General features: G+C 34.0%; 1 protein-coding gene across 2 annotated transcripts in view; it reads right to left on the bottom strand.

Moving 5' to 3' along the window:
* Window positions 1–22,221, bottom strand: part of IDE (insulin degrading enzyme) — a 62,474-nt gene that overhangs the window by 11,594 nt on the left and 28,659 nt on the right. Inside the window, exons 13-21 of one of the 2 annotated variants that reach the window (XM_026851106.1) lie at window positions 21,045–21,127; window positions 16,549–16,693; window positions 13,704–13,814; window positions 11,894–12,014; window positions 9,571–9,662; window positions 7,092–7,203; window positions 5,867–6,034; window positions 2,784–3,056; window positions 661–722 (exon numbers count right to left, since the gene is read on the bottom strand). In XM_026851106.1, coding sequence (XP_026706907.1) covers window positions 661–722; window positions 2,784–3,056; window positions 5,867–6,034; window positions 7,092–7,203; window positions 9,571–9,662; window positions 11,894–12,014; window positions 13,704–13,814; window positions 16,549–16,693; window positions 21,045–21,127 — 1,167 coding nt within the window. Of the gene's footprint in view, window positions 1–660; window positions 723–2,783; window positions 3,057–5,866; window positions 6,035–7,091; window positions 7,204–9,570; window positions 9,663–11,893; window positions 12,015–13,703; window positions 13,815–15,876; window positions 16,022–16,548; window positions 16,694–21,044; window positions 21,128–22,221 lie in introns of both variants that reach the window. The other variant, XM_026851107.1, reaches the window with a different exon arrangement.

Raw genomic sequence — 22,221 nt, 5'->3', positions numbered from 1 at the left:
GGGGGGGGGGGGCCAGGGAGAGGAGCAGGGGGACGGACGGGGGAGGACACAACATGACAGGGGACGGGATGGGATGACACACAGGACAGGATGACAGCACACATGCACCTAGTATTTCAATTGCTTTTATTAAATACCTATCTAGCAACTTCATGCTGGGTTGCAATGTACAGTTACTGCATCATTATACTGTTCCTTTGTTCTGCCTAACTATGAAAGGAAGAAAAAGCATTGAATTATAGTGAACAAAGTTTTTAAAATATCTGTTTCATTCACAATTTATGCACACAAAATACTACTGGTTGAAGAAAAAAAAACCCAAAACAAACAATAAATTTGCAATTTTGGCCAAGCTTGGTCATAGAGCAGCACATTTCTTATTCCTAAAGAAAGGATAAATGACACAAGAGGAGAATAAAGGCTGGTAAGAAAAAGAAAAACCCACAACAAAAAACAATCCTTCATCACAATTTCTACAGTATGCTAGGTGCCATTAAATTAAGTAAGACTCAGGAAACAAAATTATTGTTAATGTATCTGCATCAATCATATCATCTACCTAAACAAGCATAAGTATATGCTTTCATAGTTCACAAAAGTAACACGCAGTTATATCTACATCTCCTTCCAAGTAACATTTTAACTACGTGACTAACTTACCTTGTAGAACTGTATAATATCATCCTTGGTCAGGGTCTTTAGATAAGCCACTTCAATATTATCTGCACAACAATAGTAAAAAATGTAACAGGTCTGCAAATCATAGCTGCTTTGTCCATTTGATTGGACTTACTAAAAAATGCATGCTTGAAGAGTACTGATTGCACTGTATGTATGTTATTCAGTAGCTAAAGAAGATATGCCTGCTTCTGTATATTACCTTCAAATCAATGTTACACATTCCTAATGCAGACTGATTATAGATTTTATTCACAACTAGGAAACAGGAGGGTAAGATGTACTTTGGCAGGATGTACTTTTAAATAAGTGTAAGGAATAGTGCCTACATCGTACCTGTTAAGGAATAATCACCTTTAAGATATCTGGGGACATTGTGTCTCAGTAGCTACATCACTTCATATAAATTAAATTGTAATGAACTAAACATGTAATATCACTGCTGCATAAGCAGGAATGTTTTTTGATGTAGGCATGCTTGCTTTTCTTATGGCTAGCAGGAAGATCAAGAAAGAAATGTGTGCAAGAGAACAAATACACAGCTAAGAAGTCTGTGAGGCAGGCTGTAAGTACTTAATATGAAGTTCTACATGAAGGAAGTAAAAAAACCCCAATAAAAACAGTTTGGAAAATTAGATGACATTTGGGAGAAAATGTTTAAGTAAAATCATAAAAGTAGTAATAATAAAAACGTAAAAACATGAAGATAAAAAACTTTCACTTCTTGAGGCTGGTATATGAATTCCCAATTTTGACAATTCCAGTCAAAATCATTAATGAAATAAAATTACTAGTGGGTAGAGAGGAATTAAAGATATAAAAGTCAAGAAAAACAATAAGTTGAGTGGGATTTAGATATGAAAGATATGAATACAGCTAGCAGTAACAAATTCTGGAGAGATAATAGAGGTCAAAGTATGATAAAAACAGAAACACTTAAGGCAGTGAAAAATTAAACTCAGACACAAAAAAAACCCCAAAAACTTGAGGGAATAAGTTTCCACACCACTTCTTATACTCAGGCATGAAACCTTGTCAGTAGCTCTCATTCTCTTGAGACCAAGCTAGATGACAATTCAAAATTCTTCATTATTAAAACAGTTCTGTTAGCCATTGTTGACCAAAACACCTGTATTTGCTGTTGTGGAAGGCCAACACTGTGCATGTAAATCTGAAGAGAAGTCACAGCATATAGAGTGAGTTTTATATAGGAAGCATATTATGCATGGAAGATGGGAAATTAGAGCTGTGAATCAGTCAAGACATGAAAATGCAAGGAAAAGCTGATCTGTACCTAAAACTGATCTTTTTTTTTCTAAATGTCAGAAACTATATTACTAATATGCCTCAGTATTTTGGATTAAAATCTTCAATTATGAAAAAGAGAAAAACACAAGTACTATGTAGGATCACAGTGTAAATAACTGTCAGTCCATTTTCACTAATAACACTAGAAGTTGGATCTTACTTGGTCTTCTACAAGCTTATAATCTTCAAAGAATCATGGATGAAAAAAAAAACTCAAAACGTTTCTTCAAGCCTACTCTAAACTGAGACGAGTCACATGTTAGTTAAGCTACCTGCTGTTGCCTCTGTCATTGCTCCCTCAAAGGAACTGCACAATGAGAAGAAGAATAGGGTTCATATGAACATGTGCACCATCAGGAATGTCAAAGTATATTTGAATGCATCTCAGTCAAGTATTAGGCACATATGTAATACAGATATCTGAACATGACATTTATGTGACATCAACATTTGCATTAAAAAAACTTTGAATCCTTGACCTACTCTACATCTCCCTGAGCTTTAAGGAAAATAATGGAAGGTTAGTGAAGCATTCATCAAACCCCATTATATGGTGAACACTTTTATCCTCTATTACTAACAGCTCCCACAGCAGTGAGAGCACAGGCTCCACAACTCAGGTATTTTCTCAGGGCAGAAGGAAGAAATACAATTACTGGACACAAATCACAGAAAATAGATTAAATTATGCACAGGTTATGTAACACTAGTTTGTTCCCAATGAATATGACACTCAACAGTCACAAGTGTAAAACTGAATGCTGTAGTTTGGCTAAAGGAATTATAATTTGTCTTACCTCTGTCAAAGTTATACTGCTGGGAAATGATTTCTCCCCAGTATTTAGCACATTCCGCAGACAGCTTCTTTGGTTTGTCTAGACGACGAATTGCTAAAGCTTGGATATGTTTTTGGAAGGCCTCTTCTGTCATATCTTCTATGCATTTCTCCATAGTTTTTAAGAATGCTTCAACTCTGCTTTCTAAATAGTGTGGAGGCTTTTCAGATTGGATAATAAATCTCAGTCCTTGTATGCCATTTGCCCGACGTGGACCACTGAACACAATGTAACCTTGGCAAAACAAGAACAGTCACAAATTAAAAGAAATCCCTTGGTCTAGCATTAAGTTCACCAAACATGACATGTTTGACAGGAACACAATTTTATGCTAAGTTTAATTCTGTATTATAAATGAAATAATGCAGGTTTTCAAAATATACTACTATATGTTTTAAAAAAAACACATTTATTTCACTGAGGTAAGTATCAGTTCAGGGGAGGGGTGAGGAGATGAGGCAGACCAAGACAGAACAAAAGGAATTCTGTCATCAGGATTAGGTAACCAGAAATTAAGCTGTACTCTAGTTCTTCATTAGACTCAACATTAGGACCTTATTATTAATTTTTCATAATGTCTAATCTGAATTCTCTTTGCTGCAATGTAAGACCACTAGTTCTCATCAATTAGATAAAAAGAAAATACTATTCCCTTCCTTTTTGCTGCAGCTTTTGCTTATCTGAACTAAGCCTTTCTTCAGTCTTATTTCCCTCTTTTAATAAGAAATCTGTCAGATTTCAGTCTTATAAATGTTTTATAACTCTCTAATTGTTCCTTGATGCGTATGTCAAAACTGGATACAGTAGTTCAAAGTCCTTACCTGAATACAGGAGTATTATTGTGTATGCATCTTGAAAGCTCCTGTTTATATATCCCAGCATTTTACGCAGAAGCATGAAACTGCTGATTTATGTTCTACTTCTAATCCACTGTAATCTGTAGACTGTTTTCTACATAACTGTTACCTAGCCAGCTGCCTCCTAGCTTCTATCTGTGCCACTGATTATTCCTGCCAAACTGTTCCTACCAAATTGTGTCTTATCTTCAAGTCATGTTTCCAAAATGTCAAACTAATTTTGAATTCTAATTCTATCTTCCCACACATTTGAAGCCTCTCCCAGCTTACTATTATCTGAAGATTTAGTAAGTATATTCACTCTTTTATCATCTAGAGTTTTGGTGAAAATACTAAACAGCACTGGATCACAAAAGAGCTCTACAGAACACTATTTTTCAAATGAACTATTCTTATCTACTCCTCAGACATGACTTTCCAAACAGCCTTGCATCCAAATGTGTAGCACTTCCACCTAGGCAGTCTCTCTAGTTTGTTTGAGAATATTATGCGCCTATCATACTATCAAGAAGAGACATACAATGTCACCACTTCCATCCACACAGACAAACTCTGTTTGTATTAAAGAAAAAAAGTTAGGTTAGTTTGACCTGAGTTCGTCCAGCAACAGTCTCTCAGTTACCTTCTATGAATTTAGAAGTTTGATAGCTTACTCTGTATTTTCCAGGAATCAGAATTAAGATGACAGATCTATAGCTTCCCTGCTCTTCTCTTTCCTTTTTTAAGGAAACATGTAACATTGATTTTTCCAGTACCTCATCTATCATCCACAAATTCTCAGTGATAAGATTTCTAATTCCCGGATTTCATGATTTGGTTTTTTTTTAATGTAACGTAGAGTTCATTGTGCTTGAACTCTTTAAAAGCTTCTAATTACCTGAACAACCTTTGATCTGTTATTTTCCTGTTCAAATGCAAGCCTTGAACTTTGATCACTGGTATTTATTTTGGAAATCATCTGGTCACAGTTCACATTTTAAGTGAAAACTAACAAAGCCATCCTAAAATATTTTGATTTTTTCTTTCCACCATTGACAACTTTTCTGTTCCTCACAGTGCTAAGGCATTTATTGAATGAGTTCTTGTTACTACTTCTACTGTTTAGCAAACTGCTAGCTCCTGAACTTCTTTTTCACTTAGCTTTCTCAGAGATCTTAATAAAAATTCCATTAAGTTTACTGAATTTTGATGGTATTTCTACATTCTTCCCTTCTAAGTCTTATGAACTCTATAATTTGGCAGTTACGCAGCACTGAATACACTCACACAGTTCATCCTCACTGATTCTCCTCTTTAGCTGTTACCTCCAACTTCTATACAAAACCTACCATAAGCACATTTCCAAAACCCGCTAAATAACCTGAGTCCTGCTGTAGGAGGATATCTATCAGCAGATATTTAGACAGTTAAACTACCTATAATGAATATAGTATGGCTGACCCTGCTAGTTGCTCAGGAAAAGTCTAATTTTGCCTAATATCCCTGCTAGTTCATAGTCATCACTGAGACATTCACCTACCTGTCTCTCACCTTTAGAAAAAACACACTCCTCCTCCTAAGTATTTCAATCATGCAAACTGTCATGCAATGTCTCTGTCTCTCCTTGTTATCCTGTTTAGAATAACCTTATCAGCTCTCAGTCTTACTGGTTCAGATAATTATTTGTACTTATTGGTGAAGAGCTGTATTCTTAAAAAGCCTGAAATGTATTTAGGTCTTCACCAACATGGCAGTTTACCATTACCTATATAGCAGTATTCCCAAAACAGGACTTAGGAATCATCAAGTGCACCTGGAAGTAGGATCACAAGCAGAAAAGACCAAACTACTACTGATTTTTCAAGAAGATCTAAAATTTATGAAACTGATCTAATTTCCTTTTGGTAAAAATTCTAGATATTAAATTTTCTGTACAATGATCAAACCTTTTTTTTTTTAAAGCCAGAGTTAGTTTCAGATATTTCAGACATCTTAAAAATTATGCTTGCTTCTTCTCAATTTAGAGACTGTGCACAGTAACATCCCTTTGACTCATCAGCAGTTAAAATTATTTACATTTACCAAGTGCCCTTTAAATGGCACTCACTTAGCAGGGAAAGAACACCTCATCATGTCTCATGTCTCATGTAAGTGCGTGAGTATGCGTGCATGTGTGTACAGACACAGAATCACTATGGGAAAACTTACCTAATTGTTCCTTAGTGCGCAGAGTATTGAAGCATGGTTCTGAGATAATTTGACAAAAGAGTTCCAAAAACATATTCTCAGAAGTGCTCTGCATGTCTGTCTGGTAATATATTTCAATTCCACAATTGTTATGAACTTCATTTCTCTGTTGATAAACAAACCAACCTCCTAAAAGACAAAGTTGAAACATTTAAGTTCTTAAAAATGTACATTCTTATTGTCCACAATTGTCAAGATAACAGTCTATCACTTGTGGAATGGAATTATAATAAATGGTTTAGGACTGTTAAAGAAGAATTTCTACTAACAGTACACTTTTCATGGAACAAGTGAAGAAGAGATTATTTTAACATATTGAAATGTCATATCTTGAGCATACCAGCAAGTAAATTGAAACTGGCTGCTTCTCCTCAAGTAAATATTTTTGGAAGTTGAGTGATGCCTCTACTGTATAAATAGTTCATAAAGACAATTTGTCAGAAATATTTATGAACATTAAAAATAATTCAGCATTTAATACCAGCAGCTGCTTTGGTATATGGTAGTTTCCACAGGGTGATGATCAGCTATGCGTAATGTAGCTATACAGCCAAAGCCAATGTCATTATTCCTATACAGCTCCCAGCAACTGCTCGAGCCTCTTTTCTTGTATGTAAGATTTTTTTTGCACAATAGAAGTAAAATCATATACAAGCACAATGAGACCAGAATAATTTATATTAGAAAAAAGCCAGTGTTACTTGTATAAGTGCTTTTAGTTTTCTCAAAAAGCAAGAGTTGTTTAGACAAATCTTCACTGAATGGTCAATTGATATTCAAAAGTGCTCAAAGAATAGTGCTTATTCAAATGTGTATACAATGTGTAGCAGAGTGTAGGGCAAGGCTTTTATTTCCATAAATCATATCAAGTGAATTCAGATTGAATCACAGAATCATAGAATGGTTTGGTTTGGAAAGGACCTTAAATATTATCTAGTTCCAACCCTCAAGATTAAAAATGAAATAAATTTGCTTTTACTTATACCAGAAATATATTAGTGTATAATTTTATTAACAAAAACCACACCCTAATTATATTGTTAAATTTCAAGTTTAAAATGAAGTAAGCCTAATTTTGAAACAAACTCCTAAAAACAGAGTAATATTCATTTTAAAATGCCATTAGCAAATAGAGAATCTCAATTTAATGCACATTAAAAAACTGTAAATAAATCATTGAACTTACTGTCAGGAAGTTGCACTTCTCTATATCTCACTAGCTGACTAGGAAGTAGTGGCTTTGTATGAGCGTGCTCAATGAGAGTGTCCTCAACCATCTGCATAATTCCCAATGCAGCCTGGAAGAGAAAACATAAAAGGATTTTTAACAATCATTAATTGTTCTGTACCTAACAGTAGGGTAAGACTTTCCAATTATTGATGGTGACATGAGAGAAAAGAAAAAAAAAAAAAAAAAAAAAAAAAAAAAAAAAAAAAAAAAAAAAATCAGAAATAAAAAGTAGGAATATTGTAATTTAGCAAAAATACAGAAGTAGATGAGAGGAAGCGGAAAGCTTGGGGGACAAGGGTTTTGTGGGGTTTTACATTTATCTTCTATACATGTTTAACTACTGCTACTCCTCCCCAGTGCTTCTGAAATTTAAGTTCAATGGGCTTTCTTCTTTTCCTCCCTCTTCATCACCTTGATGTACTCATCTTTCAAAGTTTGAAAATGAGATACCTACAACATATGTTTGCAAAGCAGATGATGTCTCATCAGATGAAATTTTAAGAAAACAAATAAAGGATTAAGTTCAAACATGCATTCTACTGACATGCTGATAGCATTGAGACTCAGGCCCAGATACTTTCTTTTATTTGATGGATTAAAATAATCATTAAAAAGAATAAAAAGAGAAAGAAGTTTAAAAAACATTAGTTTCATTCAAGAATTTAACTTCAAAAGCTTTACCTGTTAAGGTTTATATGTTCTTGTAGCTTGCATACTGGAAATTACAGTAATGCCACAAAGTAGTTTTGGCTTAAAGCCAAAATCTCTTTGTCTACACTGCCACAAACTCATAACCCAAGTGATCTTATCAAAACCATGCAAAAGGTCTGAAAACTTAATAAATACATGCTGTCCCTCCCCACCACCCCCAAAACCCCCATGCAACATCAAAGACAAAAAGATTGAGGTCTAACAAAACACAGTTTGAAAGGTTAGAGAAAAGTACTATATATTCTTCTAATCAAGTCACCATATTAAAACAAATTATTTACAACACAACTGTTCAGACAGATGTTCTGAACAGGATTTGTTTACTATTCATCCACTTGCAGGAAATAAATAAAAGGAACAGTCAAAAGATAAATATCTCAATGAAATTAATTCAAGAAGAAATGGAAATTTTAAGCAGCTAGATAGGTCTAATTTTTCAAACACTACAAATTCACTCAAAATTTTTTCAGTATTGAAAGGTGTCACAAAAGTATGTAAATTTTGATTTAATTTTAGTGGAAAAAATTCTTAGATCCACATTAAATTTTCTGAGCTTTGTCAGTGATGATCACATCATGGGCACTGAAGGATAGAGAAGTTTCCTATTCACATCTATTCAGGGAGGTTTGTAGATCATTCCTAAACATTACAGAGCTATGGACATAACAGTACATCCCTCCCAGTTCTCTAGCTATAGGACACTTCAACAGCCACCCATTATGCCAACTAAAGAATGCATTTCTCTGCTATGACTGCATCAACAAGGAAATCTAAAAAAAAAAAAAACAAAAAACAAAAAAAACCCAAACAACTCTATAAAATTCTCATTGTATTTCAGAAGGAACTGACTTTCACATACAAATGCGTAAGAAATAAGTGAGACTTTTTCTACATTTCTCCACATGAAAAATACTCTATAAAATTGAAAAATAAATTGACATCCTTGAAAAATAAAACTTTGTGCATCCAGTGCTACTGGATCCCTTCATCTTTTTATTTTTCCCCTCCTTACTAGTTAACTCTCTTCTCTACACATTCAGCAGTCAATAGCAGTGTTTATAACATCTTCTGCTAGTGAAGTATCTATCACAGAGCTGGTGTAACAGAAATACTGCTATATCAGCCCTACAAAAACAGAATGACAAAATGTACAGGCAAGGTACTACAGTTTCTATTAGCACATATATTCAAATATTTGGTTAGACTTCCTATGCAAATACAAACTATTACTATTTTAATGGAAGATAGAACAAACATTTTCTGATTTTTACTCAAAAAAAGACATAACTGAGAGCTGACAATTTCTTTTATGGCTCACTATTCCTGTTTAGCTTTGTGCAAAGTACTTCATCTGGAAGGAGCTTGGATTCTTAAGACTTTGCTAGTTAGCCTGAAACTTTTAAATGGAAAAGCAGGATCTGCAGCACATCTTTCCTTATGCAGCTTGATCACATCACAGTAATGACACACAACATAGACTTTAAAATATTTAGATCATAAGTTTTTTTATCTTTCCAAGTGCAATACAAGGGCAGCACTTAGCCTAATAAATCTAAAGTGGAAAAAAAATGACACCATGATACTCCCATAAAGATAAAAAAGTACAAAGTCAAATTATGAAACTGCATTTGGCAAAACTGCTTTAAGATCTGAGATGAAATTAGTCTTCCATTATGCTGCTTTTAAATAAAACTTGTTTTATTAAAGAAAGTATCACACCAACCTGTTTTGTTATATTGCCATGGAGAAGAGCTTCAATGTGTAACCGTGACAACAGTTGAGCTATAAAGGCCTTGAGGCGGGGAAGAGTGACATCTAGAGTAGATATTTAGACAGTGAAATCAATTATATGCATTTTTATGTTAAGAAGTACCTAACTCATCATTAGATATAGTGCATTTCTTAGAGGAGGAGAAACTCATCATCATAAAAAAGTGAATCTCTCTTAAAAATGAAACATTGGAAAGTTTCCAGGTCTAAATAGCAGCACTCATCATACAGTTTGTTTCACTTAGAATTCACATACTGTCTGACCCAGATTCCAAAAAGAAAAAAAAATAATAAAAGCGCCTTCTTTCCAATCACGCTGAACAAACATTAGTTCTCTGCAGAAAAGAGTTGCAATCATTCAGGTGGTGTTCCAAGATAAAGCTTTCATTATTAACTGAACAGGCAGCATGTAGTTTATAATGCTTGAGAAACACACTGTGCATTTACCATCCAGACTAAAAAAAAGAACCTCAACTCAAATATGGCGTTTTGATAATATCTTTTTAACAAACAATATACAAGTACTTTTGCAATATATCCCAGAGTACACACACACACACACACACACACACATTCTATACTAGCCTGTCTTTGCAAAGCAGTTTTCATAAGGCAAATATAGTTTAACATATAGAATCAGTGGAATAAGAGGAAGGATGGTTGAATGGATGGGGTGTTCATCCCAAAGCCAACATCACCAATCTTAAATCCCTGATGCTACCCACACTGTATCACCAAATCTATCAGTTTCTCATTTTGTCATTTTCTCAACTAAAATAAAAACTAACAATAGTCATATATTTCACAAAAGTATTGAAAAGACAAATGCAAGCAAGATTATGAGGTCACTCAATTACTCAGTGCAGGATGCATACATATGTGACAGATTTGCAATTTATATTAGAAAAATCTATACTGTGGTTATCAGCCTTTCCCTCTCTTAAGAGAGGTAACTGACCACCGGTAAAAAATTCATTTTTACTTTTTTCCCTGATTCCAAATCAACTTTTTACTGTTGTATAATCCTAATCTTAATTTTTGCCTCTAGAATTGTTTAATAGTGCAAAAGATTACAGTCACATTGAGGAGAGAGGAAAAGGGCAGGGAGGGAAATCACACAAACTCCCTGTATTTCAAGCATATTTCCATCAGTGCTAAGTAGACAGCATTCCTTTTCTGCATTCCATTTTTAGCCATTCTTATCCTGAATACAGTAGCATTAATCTTATGAAGACAACTTATACACAGAACAGAAAATCTCTTACGTTTTTCAAAATTCAATAGTCATTAAAAAAGGAATGACCTACATGTAACTGAACCCCTGCCAGGAAAAATCAGCATTAGTTTTGTCATTCACTTCACAGGCTTCACTGGCACCACTGTTAATCTCAGAGATACCTCAAATCATTCAAGAAACCATACAACTACACAATTATACTTCTATCCTACAGCAATCCTGTAGAAAAAACACACACCCCTGTGCAGCTGGCTCAGGGCATCTATAGAGTCTATCTTAATGAAGAAGTTTTCAGCATCACAACTTCAAACAGTATGGTATGTGTCAATCTTTGACAACAATGGATAAATAAAAAAGCCAAATATTCTTGGAAAAAATGTCTCAATGTATTCCAAGAAGATATTACAATATATTTTGCAAACTGTCCCAGTAACAGCCTTTTGTTGTAACACAGTAAGGTAGGAAGAGGTCTTCAACTGTTACTAAAATCAATTACATATATTAATTTGAAATTTCTTCTTCCTCCAAATATAGTCTGGCATCTATTCTTTGTTAAGAACCACAATGTTCTTTATTTATTATTGTTATATATCTTTCTCCTTTGTTATCTACAGTTCTTTATTATCTACAGAAACAGATTTCCCTGATAAAGGAAAAAATGAAATAGTATGCACACTGGGAAGTACAACGCAGATAATACTTCAATGTGTCTGCAAGATGTCAACTTGAGCCAAATGATTTTAGAAGTGTTGGTTAAGCACTGGATTCACCACATCCAGGTTCATGCCCACAAAGACATTCAAGTCTTGCCTGAACTTTTACCTACTTTTAAGTTTTGCAAGTTGCCTGAACTATTATACTTTCTAGAAACTGGAAGACACATGCAGAGGCATCGACAGCCACCAGCATCAGCTCAGGTTTGGCACTGCAGGGGCTTCATTTGAACAAAGGGCAGAGTTCAAAGTAGGTACCCTCATCAGTTTAGTAACATTTTCCACAAGAAAAAAAAAAATCACGTTTAAAACTGGCAGAACATTACCATCTAGAGCTTCTTTTAATTCATCTTTGGTCCAAGCAACTTCTGTCATCAGGAGTCGGAGATAATACATTGCATGTTGGTGAGGCTGTTCAGCCCTGAAGTTGTTAAGCGATCTCATGTACTAAAATGAAATAATTAACTTTAAATTACAGAACTCTATTTGTAAACACAAAATATTAACCTTGTACTCTCAACTTGGTGTACCATCAAAAAGATACATTTCAAATGTCAAGAACATTCTTTTGCTTGTTAGAACTATTAAAAAATTGTGTTAAATTACCTTAGTAATAATGTTGGCTTCTGAGCCTATGGATTAAGCTGTGACCATTAATGTAGTTGGAATGAGCATGAAATTAACTTCTCCATAAAAGTGATGACTTACTTTACTTTAAAAGTAAAGTAACTCATTTCAGGGCATATGAGTGAGAAACAGCAAGCATGCAGTTGCTGAGGATGCACCCTTCTATCTGTTCCAAACAGAAGCCAGAACCTGGTATCTCCCTTATCTGTTTGGTGTAGCCACAAGGGGAAAACTGAAATCTCCTCATCTGATTTGACTCTCTTTTTTGTATTTTGTCCTTATTTTACATACACAAAAGGCCAAAGTCTACAAAAAGACAAAACACGCATAACAGAGACTATCAAGGAAACATCTTAAACTAAACGAAAATCATGCAAAACAGATCATTCACAGACCTGTCAGCTGGGCTTTTTTCCTTGACATTTGTCACATCCAGTGTGTCAACATTCCAGACAATTTATATTTCTTAGGTACACAAAGCCCTAAATAAAGTGCTGCAATAATAAATCTACCTCATGTTTGATGTCCACACTCTTAGAATTTCCTACTAAATAGTAATGAATAAAAACAGCCCTGGTGTCTAGTCTAGGCCAGTCACCTGTTCAAAAATCACCAGCAGCAGAGGATTAAAGTAAGACTACAGCAAGCATGAAGTGATCTTCCCTGCAGCCCTAGCTCTCTCATCCACTGCAGACTACTGGCAAGCTTCCTGGGCCAGAAGCCAGCCTGTTCCCCAACACCAGTCTAGCCCTTGTGCACTCATTTATACCTCCACAACTCATTGCTATGAGTGTCAATATCTAATTTGTTCATTTCCTTTGTTCCACCTCTGTCCTGCTCTAAAGAAAGCACCAGAAGAACAATTCTGTATCTTGTTTAGCTTGGCAAATGTAATCACTATTCATAAATTTACTCCAGAAGCTAAAAAAAAAAAAAATATCTAACTTACACTCCATATATATAGATCAGTCATTAAATTTAGGAAGCGAGACTTCCAGAAGTCAGCATGTACTTAACCAGCTGGTTACTTTTGCACCAAAGGATCTTGGCCCAGGAGCAAAGCTCCTCTTTACATCTGGGGAGAAGAAATGTTGCAAATCTTTTCAACATTTCCTTTTTCCCTTTATCCATTTTCCCCTTCTTTTATGGCTAGATCCCACTGAGGCCTTTCCAAAATGTAAAACAGGATATAAAGTTAAAACTTCCATTCCCCATCCCCCTTCTTAGCTTTCTACTCCTATCAAAGCAAGTTGTAATCCCTTGATCAATCATAAGGAAGACCAACTGAAAGAAGATTCCAGGGCCAGTTATTTTTAGCCAAACAATATAATATAAACACTCCAGGGAACTCATGGCCACAAAAAAGACAAAAGAAAAAAAGATTCTGCTGTCCCAATGAGGTGGAATTTCAATCTGTATTTCCATGAATAATCAGTCCTCAGATTTCATTTCAAGTCAATGTATTCGATTTTATATTAATCCAAAATGTAAATTTCTCATGTAGCTTACCGCTTCCTTGATAATTTCAAATCGTTTTTCATCAATCTCAAAAGTAGCCATTTTCTCAATGATCTTCTTGAGCAAGATATGTTGCTTGTCATTATAACCTTTTACGGAAAGCTATGGAAAAAGTACATAATTTGCTTTAAACGTGGAAGATAAATAAAACAATTACAAAGTCTTATATAATTCAATAACAATAGACTTTTCAACACTTACTCTAAATTCAATGTTACTCAACATTAACTCATTCTGAAATAAAATCCCTTTACCCATCAAAATATTGCATATTTGCCTAGAGTGATGAATACAGAGAATTAATATAATTTCATGTTGATGTAGCAAATTGTGCTCAGAATACAGATTTTTAATGATCACAAGTATTGAATCCAGTCAGTAAACTGTACATTTGAAGTACTGAAATGGTTTTACTCTAGGTTTCTTATTTTAGTAATGAAATCTAGATTCACAGCCTTTTAAATATTCTCTCCAACTTACTTTTAACCTCATTTCATGTTTATCTTGTTGCTCAATTTTTTATTTTTTTATGTAAGTGGAGGTAAGCAATACTACAAGAAAAGGGGTACTGTCAACAGCAGCACAATTTATAACCAGGATGGCGCTGGGTTGAAACACCAAGATAGTCTACAACCATAATGAAATATTAATCTGATCATACATATCTTTTTGAAAGCATACATGAAATAAACTTGGTCATTTAAAAAAACAATATAGAAACTTAAAAATTACTATATGACTGCATCAAGCTACAGAAAATTTGTCTAGTGAAAAAACAGCATTAGGCGGCCTTTTTGGGGGAAAAAAAGCTTCAAAATTTGGTACCTCAAAAGGGGAATTTTATCAGACTTGTGCAATTTAATTAAGAGTAAACCCAAATTTTAGCACAGAAACCAACATACAAGTGAATTCCTCCTTTCCAGTAGGAAGAATTATTTCTTCTGTAGTTGCTGACACGTATCTGAACCATGAATTTGACGAAAAAGTATCTTAAATGGATTTAGGACAAAGGCTGATATTCTAAATTAACGTAAGAATTCAAACTGTTCAGCCATCAGCATGGGTGATTGTTTTTAGTGTAGCATCTGTCCTTCCTTAAAGTATCAACATTGTACAGTTTTACCTATTGATGATAAAACTTCTCATGATATAGAAAAGAATGTTAGAAGTTCCCAAATATCAAAATGGAGTAAACTGATTTTGTGAAAATAGAATCCTTACAGTAGAAGAATATAAAGACCCTACAAAAACCAGCTAATATTTAAAATAACACCAGACTTCTAAACTGTGACTAAAAATGAAGAAAGTTACACACACACTCTATTTTTTTTTAAAGGAATTAACTCTGACCATAGAAACATCAGCAAGCTTTGAAACTGAGAATAGATAACCATGTTTGCAGTAAGCTAAACAAATGCTACCAGGAAATGAGATTTCCACTGGATAAAAAATAAATTGCAGCACTCATACAGAAAAATGTAAAGACAATATACAGTATATTATCTTACTAAGATACTTTTGAAAAACAATATTTCTACAGGAAATTTCAAAACACATTTTGGTATAAAATGATGGTTAATAAAAGCTTTTAACAGAACTTCAAGAGAGACTATTAAAATCTCCTGTCACAAATCTCATAGGAGAAGTTCGGTAAGAAACAACCGGTTATCATAATATCAGTATTTATCAAGTAAGTATTGCCAGCACTAATACAGATTGCAAAATGCATAATAAAAACAAACACTATGGAAAAGCCATAAATATTCAGCATTGCATTCTAATGAGCACATGCACAATCCATTTCCACAGCTCACTATAGCAGAATTAGAGAATTAAAATCTGTAAAGTTGAGATTCATTCCACAAAAAAGTTAATCTTTTTATATAGAAACCAGCCATAGTACTTTCAAGATTACCATGCAAGCAAGTAAAAATGGGAACTAGAACGCAACAATTGCACTGCACACACATTCACAAGACACTGCAATCTTAAAGAGGTCACTCAGTACTGATTAAAATACAGTTTTGCTTCGCCTTTAATTCATGAGATATGCAAGGAAAAAAACATTAACCATCTCATTTAGAAATGCAGAAGTCAAATGTTTTCTCCAAGCTCAACAACTCCCAAGCTGTTTCATTTCCTCCTGCGTTTTTTTCTTACTTACAAGTATTGCATTCATTCCTGATGCAATGCCATAGATCAAACCTGAGAGGCGTGCTGCATATGTATACTCTTTTAAATCATCCTTCAATAACCTGATAAACAGGTATGTCATGTTGCAATGGAGAGGATCAGCATAAATGTAGCGACTAACAAAAAGAAAAACAAAAGAAATGCTTTGATACCTCAAGCAGTGACAAAGTAATGGATGAAGAAACATGACTGAAGAGTATGTATATGCAGCCTCATGATCAGTAGTTCTTGAACAGGAAAGCTGAATGTACCATTTATTTAATAGCATGAAAAGGGGGTCTTCTACCCCAAAGTTTTTAGTAGATGTCTGACAAACTGAAATAAATATGTAAGCTTGGATTAGGGTTGCTTTTTTCTTTTTTTAAATGGAGGAACAAATCTTACAACTAATTAATTTCATGAATGATATAAAAATAAAGAAGAAAATTTGCTTAATAAGAATGGAAAGATTGTTGAAGACTTTGAACAAAATTCAACTTAAAATTCAAATTAAAGAAAGGATGGTTAATAAAACCAAGATCAAAAGGAGTAACAGCTTTAGACCCATTTTTAAATAAAAGTCCTTCCATCAAATCAATATAAAAATGTTGATGAGTGGAAGTAGTTTTAAGGCTCTAAGCTTTTCCTTGATTTGGGTACTTACATACATCCCATAGATGGTATTTTGGAGATCATAGTTCAAGCCAGCTAGTTCTGCTGCATATGCATACTCGTTGAGGGAGTCTTTGAGTAGTTCAAGGTACAAATAGGCCATGTTACAATGCAAGGGATCCACGTAAGCAAATGGGCTGGAAGAAAATGTTGAAAGTAAAATATGCAGTTTAAAATTATTTCTCAGTTTCTTTTGGCCTTTTAAGTTTGATCTGAAGGAAACAATATTTACTGTGAGTATGCTGATGGATCCCATTATGAAGGATTCTATTTCCAAGCCAAATATGAACATACCTGAAAATAATTATTTAGCTTGCTTGTGGTTTGAGTGATACCTAAATATATTGAAGATTCCAGAGATATTATCTTACTTATGCTCATAAATCAAGATGCATACTTTGCTGCAGAGTCGGAATTCACCAGGAGTAAAATAAAATAAATACACCCGAATAACCAACATAATTTAATAGACTGAAATGAAAGCCCACATACTGAACATTAATTTAATTAATACTTCTACACTATCAGAAAACAAAGTAGTTTCTACTAAAAAAGAGATTAGCAATTTGAGGTATGAAAAATATGCAGTACATACTAAGTTCAACTCAGGAAAAGTCTGGCAAATCCATTTTCATACCACTATAAATTTTTGTGTTATCTTTTTAACGGCAACAACTGTACAAGCTCTACTGTTGTATTAGAAGCATCTGATCACATACAATACTGTTGCAAATTTCTCAAAAAGAGAAACGCAACTCAAAGACTCAAGACATGTTTCAAGTGTTCTAACTATTAAATAGCTGTGCATTTTCATGATCTGCAAAGTCAAGACAAGTTATATGTACTATGATTGAATATTTATTTCTAAAGTTTCTGAAGTGCATGTAAATTCATTATCAATTTTACAGAAATATTCAGCAGTATCTAAAACAATTTACTGTCAGGATATGGCTTACAATTCAAAACCACACCACTTGCATTTATTTTCCCCAAGCAGTCACTAATAGTCATATACAGAGACGTGCCATTATTTATGTTTACACTTACATAGTATGTTATTTAATAGTTATACCAACATTAATGTAGTAAAACAAAGATCACATCGCCACAACACACATGCTGGTAAATACATTGCAAAGATATTTTTAAGAAGGTTCCTAGTAGTTTTTAGTAAGTCCTTGACTCTCCTTCCTTTTAGATTAAGGAAAGACAGTGTGAGAAGAGAGTAAAAAAGAAAAAAAGATTAATTTTTAAAATCAATCTATTAGAGAACCAGAGCATGCTATAGTCTGAAATCTTAGCCTAAGATATGTTTTTTTTTTAATACCACTGGGTTCTTTATTCTGGGCTTGGGCTTATGTAACTCATAACTTATGTAACTTATGTAAAAAGTACTCTGCTATTAGCATGTCTCTCTCCAATAAGAATTTCCCAAAACTGAGCAGCTTCAATATGCCAAATGATGCAAATCCAATTAATACTGATTTTTTTTTAATTAAGACTGAATTCAAAGCAAGATGTAGGTCAATCCTATGTTATCATAAACCTTCCTCCAAACTCATTATATTCTTTTCCATTTTGCTACTAGAATAGAGACTTAATCAGTCTGAGTGATTACTATGTCCATATCAGTTATAACTTCTGTATATTCATTTAGCTGGCAGAGGCCAACAGGGAGTTTTGAAAATAATGAAGACTACTGAATCAGTAATCTTCAAGTTAAAATTAACAGAAAACAATTATTATAACACTGTTCTGAGAGTTGCCTTTTACTACTGACAACTTTATAAATAAATTCTTATTTCCAGTTTACCTTGTTTGACTAGATTTGAGGAAGCAGAACACCTCAACCACTGACACTGTATTTGAAAAATCTTAAAAGCCTAGTCTTTTCCCCTTTCAAACTGAGCTGTGAGTGACATAGCTGGAATCAGTGTTGAAGCATTGATCCTGGGTTACCTTATAAGCAACTCAACTTTCTTGAAATATTTCTTAAACTGGAAGATAGCAAGTATCTAGTTAAAAATAATTAGCATTGTATTTTTAACATCCATCTCTCTAAACCTTGGGAGTCTTGAAGTGCAGAGTTTATAACTACCTCAGTAAGTTTTCAGAACAGCAGCATACTCCATTGTTATCTTTCTTCCTTTTAAAAAAAGGATACTTGCTGAGTTCTTAAATCATAATTCATACAAAATCAAAACCTTATCATCATCCTTTAGGCTGGATGATAAGTCTCATGTCAGAGGTTTTTACTGTGGTGTTCCTTTAATGCAAGACTTGTGCCATGTATTTTCAGTTTTGGAACAAGGCGACTTCAAGAGGTTCATATACTCAGACTGTTCCTACTGGATTTGTATGTTTGAGGCAGAAACCACCCTCATCAACTTCCTCAATTCATCTACACAGCATTTGCTGCTACAACATCTGGGTCAGGAATTCTTCCAATGATTCATGATGATCATGGCTGCAGGCAGAAGAAATCCTTGAAGTTTTTTCTATCTTACTGAAGCAGTCTGTACTGTGAACAGATTCTTGTAATCTGCTACAAGGCAGTACAGCCAACATATTCTGATCTAGAATTGAGGCTAAAACTTTATACGAAAACCCATGTCATTCAGATGACTTTATTCACCAATTCAGTTGGCTGTAAGAGCTATGGGTAATTTCATTAAGTCTCATGACTAAACACTATACATTTTACCATTTTTTCCAGTGACCATCAGCATAACCAGTCTCAAACTAACAATCTAAATTATCAAAACCAGACAACCCTGCTTACAACTTCATTTGGAGATGATGTACCTAGCATTGTCAAAATATCCTCACATCCATTCACATACAATTATCATCTTAGTTTTAACAAGAAGGAAAGAACCCTTGCCCCCAACCCTAAGAAGAAAGGCCACCTTTCCACCTGTAACCATTCCCAGGAGGAAAGAGGCAAACCACTGGTTCATTCCATTAGTCAGCAAAGCTCAAGTATTCCTGGCTTTTTAAAAGAGCTCACTGAGACAAAAGTACAAATCTAACTGTGAAAGACTATCATCACATATCTAACTGAAGATATCTCTGCAGGAGGGTGGACTAGATGACCTTTAAAGGTCCCTTCTGATCCAAACCATTCTATGATACTGTGCATATGTGCACATACTTAGACCTTTCTGTGCTCCACATAAAATCAATTATTATCTTTTAATCATTCACAAACTGGTATAGAGATTGGATCACTAAGTTAACTAAAAATTGATTTTTAAAAACAACAACTGTGTAACTCAGTGTTCATCAATAAAATTCTTTTTGGATTTTGGCTAAGTGTAGTACAAGAAAAAGCCACCAGGCATGAACAAAAAAGGCAAAGTATTGCAATTATTGTTCTCTAAGAGATGAGCTATTACCATTCTGATCTTCCATATCCTGACACACTGAATTTGAAACAGTTGTAATGTTTTCCCTGTGGTTTCAAAAAGCAAAAAGAAAGGGGAAATACTCAGGCAACATATCTCCCCCAACTAGTACTAACATCAGTACCAATATCTGACACTCTGAAAAAAATCCACTATCTAAAATTCTGTCAAGAAGAATTTCAAGTGGTCACTCAAAACAAGGACTCAACAGTGCATCTATGAGCATCTATCAGAGCCCACATAATAGTATCGCTGAATCATTTAATTAGGCCAAAGGAGAGTTCCTGAAATTATTTTCACTTTCAGTAGTCCAGCACAGAAACAGCTGCGCTCTGAAGACAGCAGTACTTTTTTTTTAGTTCAATAAATCATTATTTGAAACAAACACTATGAAGATACATCGTCATGCTCACAAAAAAAGGTAATTTTCCTGTGATTAACATAATGCAAGACCAGAATTAACATTACAGAAAACTATCATGCATCTTGAGGTGAGAATCACACATTCATTGATAATAAAGACAGTATTCTTACAAAAAAAAAATAAAAATAAAAAAAAAAAATCAGTTGTTGGTGTCCCGTTAAATAAAATCCCACAATTTTAAACAATTCGAATTTTATACTGGCTTGCATTATGCAAATTAAAACAGAATTTTAACCTAAACCCATTATCAGAATAGTATTTTATAAAGAAAATACTATCTTAAAATAGTTGCAAATTAATGATTAAATAAAAAAATACACACCCATTGTTCAAGAGGTATATTGCAACATGTAGTAGGTCCTATTGGCAGGCATATTTCAGGTACACCAAATAAAACATAGAAGAAAATTTGGTTTAGAAGTATTTCTTGATAAACTTCTCCTGTCAATATAGATGGAGCACCTCAAACTGTTTGTTACTCAACTACTGCATAACTTACATGAGCCTTCCTGCTACCTGTACCTTATTGCATATTCTCAAATAAGGACAAACGTTTTAAAGCCTCATGCAAGGAAGCTTTTGTTACAGAAATGCAGAATCCCAATAAACAAGAAACTTTTGGAAAGCAATTTATGTGATATACTTAACATTGCATACCTGAAAAATTCAAAGTTGAGACAAGCTTTTGGCAAAAAAAATTTGTCATCTTGCTTGAACCACAGTTTGCTCATAGCAGTGTCCTGTGTCAAGAAAAGAGGATTTGTTATGTCACCTTACTTTTAACCATAATATCACACTACCTTTAAAAAAAGCTCATCACTTCAAACCTCAATTTAGTGTTACCCCTTAAGTTCATATTCTTGCTATATACATTTTTATATACATCAATCTATCCTTACTGAGACTCTTCTTACCATATGTCACCTTAACAAGCAGTTAAATGGCTGCAGCATTGTGAATGAGCTTATGATCAAAATGGGAACTACTTTTCTAGGGCAGGAGTGATCAAAGACAAATTTAGAGTTAGCTTCACAAAATTCCTTGCCAATGCTGGCATTAAAATACATGCTATTATGCAGCACTACAGCAGCATATAGTTACATGGCTTAGACCAAGAACTGAATTGTGTATTTAACAATTTTAATTAAAAAATATTAACGCATTGTATGTTGTTTTAAAGCAATGTTAGTAACAAACCCCACACATTTAGAAAAAGTAGTAAAACTATCTGGAAATTAGTTAAAAGATCTGTCAGCAAAAATTTTTAGAATAATCTAGTACAGAAAAGAATTTAAACAACTTCCCCAAAAGCTGTGAAATAGATACTCTCTCTTTGTTCCAACTCTAGTTAACATTATCCCCCTAAACCTTTTCTTTAAATTGCTATACCCAAGAAGAAGGAACTTTTAAATGTAAAATTATTTCTCTTTCTCATATTTTTGAGCAGATGCTCTTTGCTTCTCAGGGATTTGGCATGGTGTTTTCCTCCTTTCTGCATAAAAGAATCTCTTACAGCACATCTTCCTCTACACAATATTTGCCTTATACTAAAAATCCAAATTAGAGCTTGTCTCTGAGACAACAAAATTTTTATTCTTTTAAATTGCTACTACACAGTTTAGAATACATCCTACACCAGGGACAGAATGACAAATAGTAGACCCTGTCTCTTGAAGGTTTTTCAGGGCAAGATGTGCCATTGTAACAAAGGTGACCTACTGACATGCTGTCAGTGAAAATGGCCATCCTGTTCCAGCACTTATGCTCTCATCCCTCCCTTTCTCCACACACTGATCCAGTCCATAGTAAGCTCACTTAGGCATATGAAGCAGTA

Source organism: Athene cunicularia (assembly GCF_003259725.1).
Source record: "Athene cunicularia isolate RWA chromosome 6 unlocalized genomic scaffold, athCun1 chr6_part1, whole genome shotgun sequence".
In the NCBI taxonomy this organism is placed as follows: Eukaryota; Metazoa; Chordata; class Aves; order Strigiformes; family Strigidae; genus Athene; species Athene cunicularia.
This window is presented reverse-complemented; position numbering and strand designations above follow the sequence as displayed.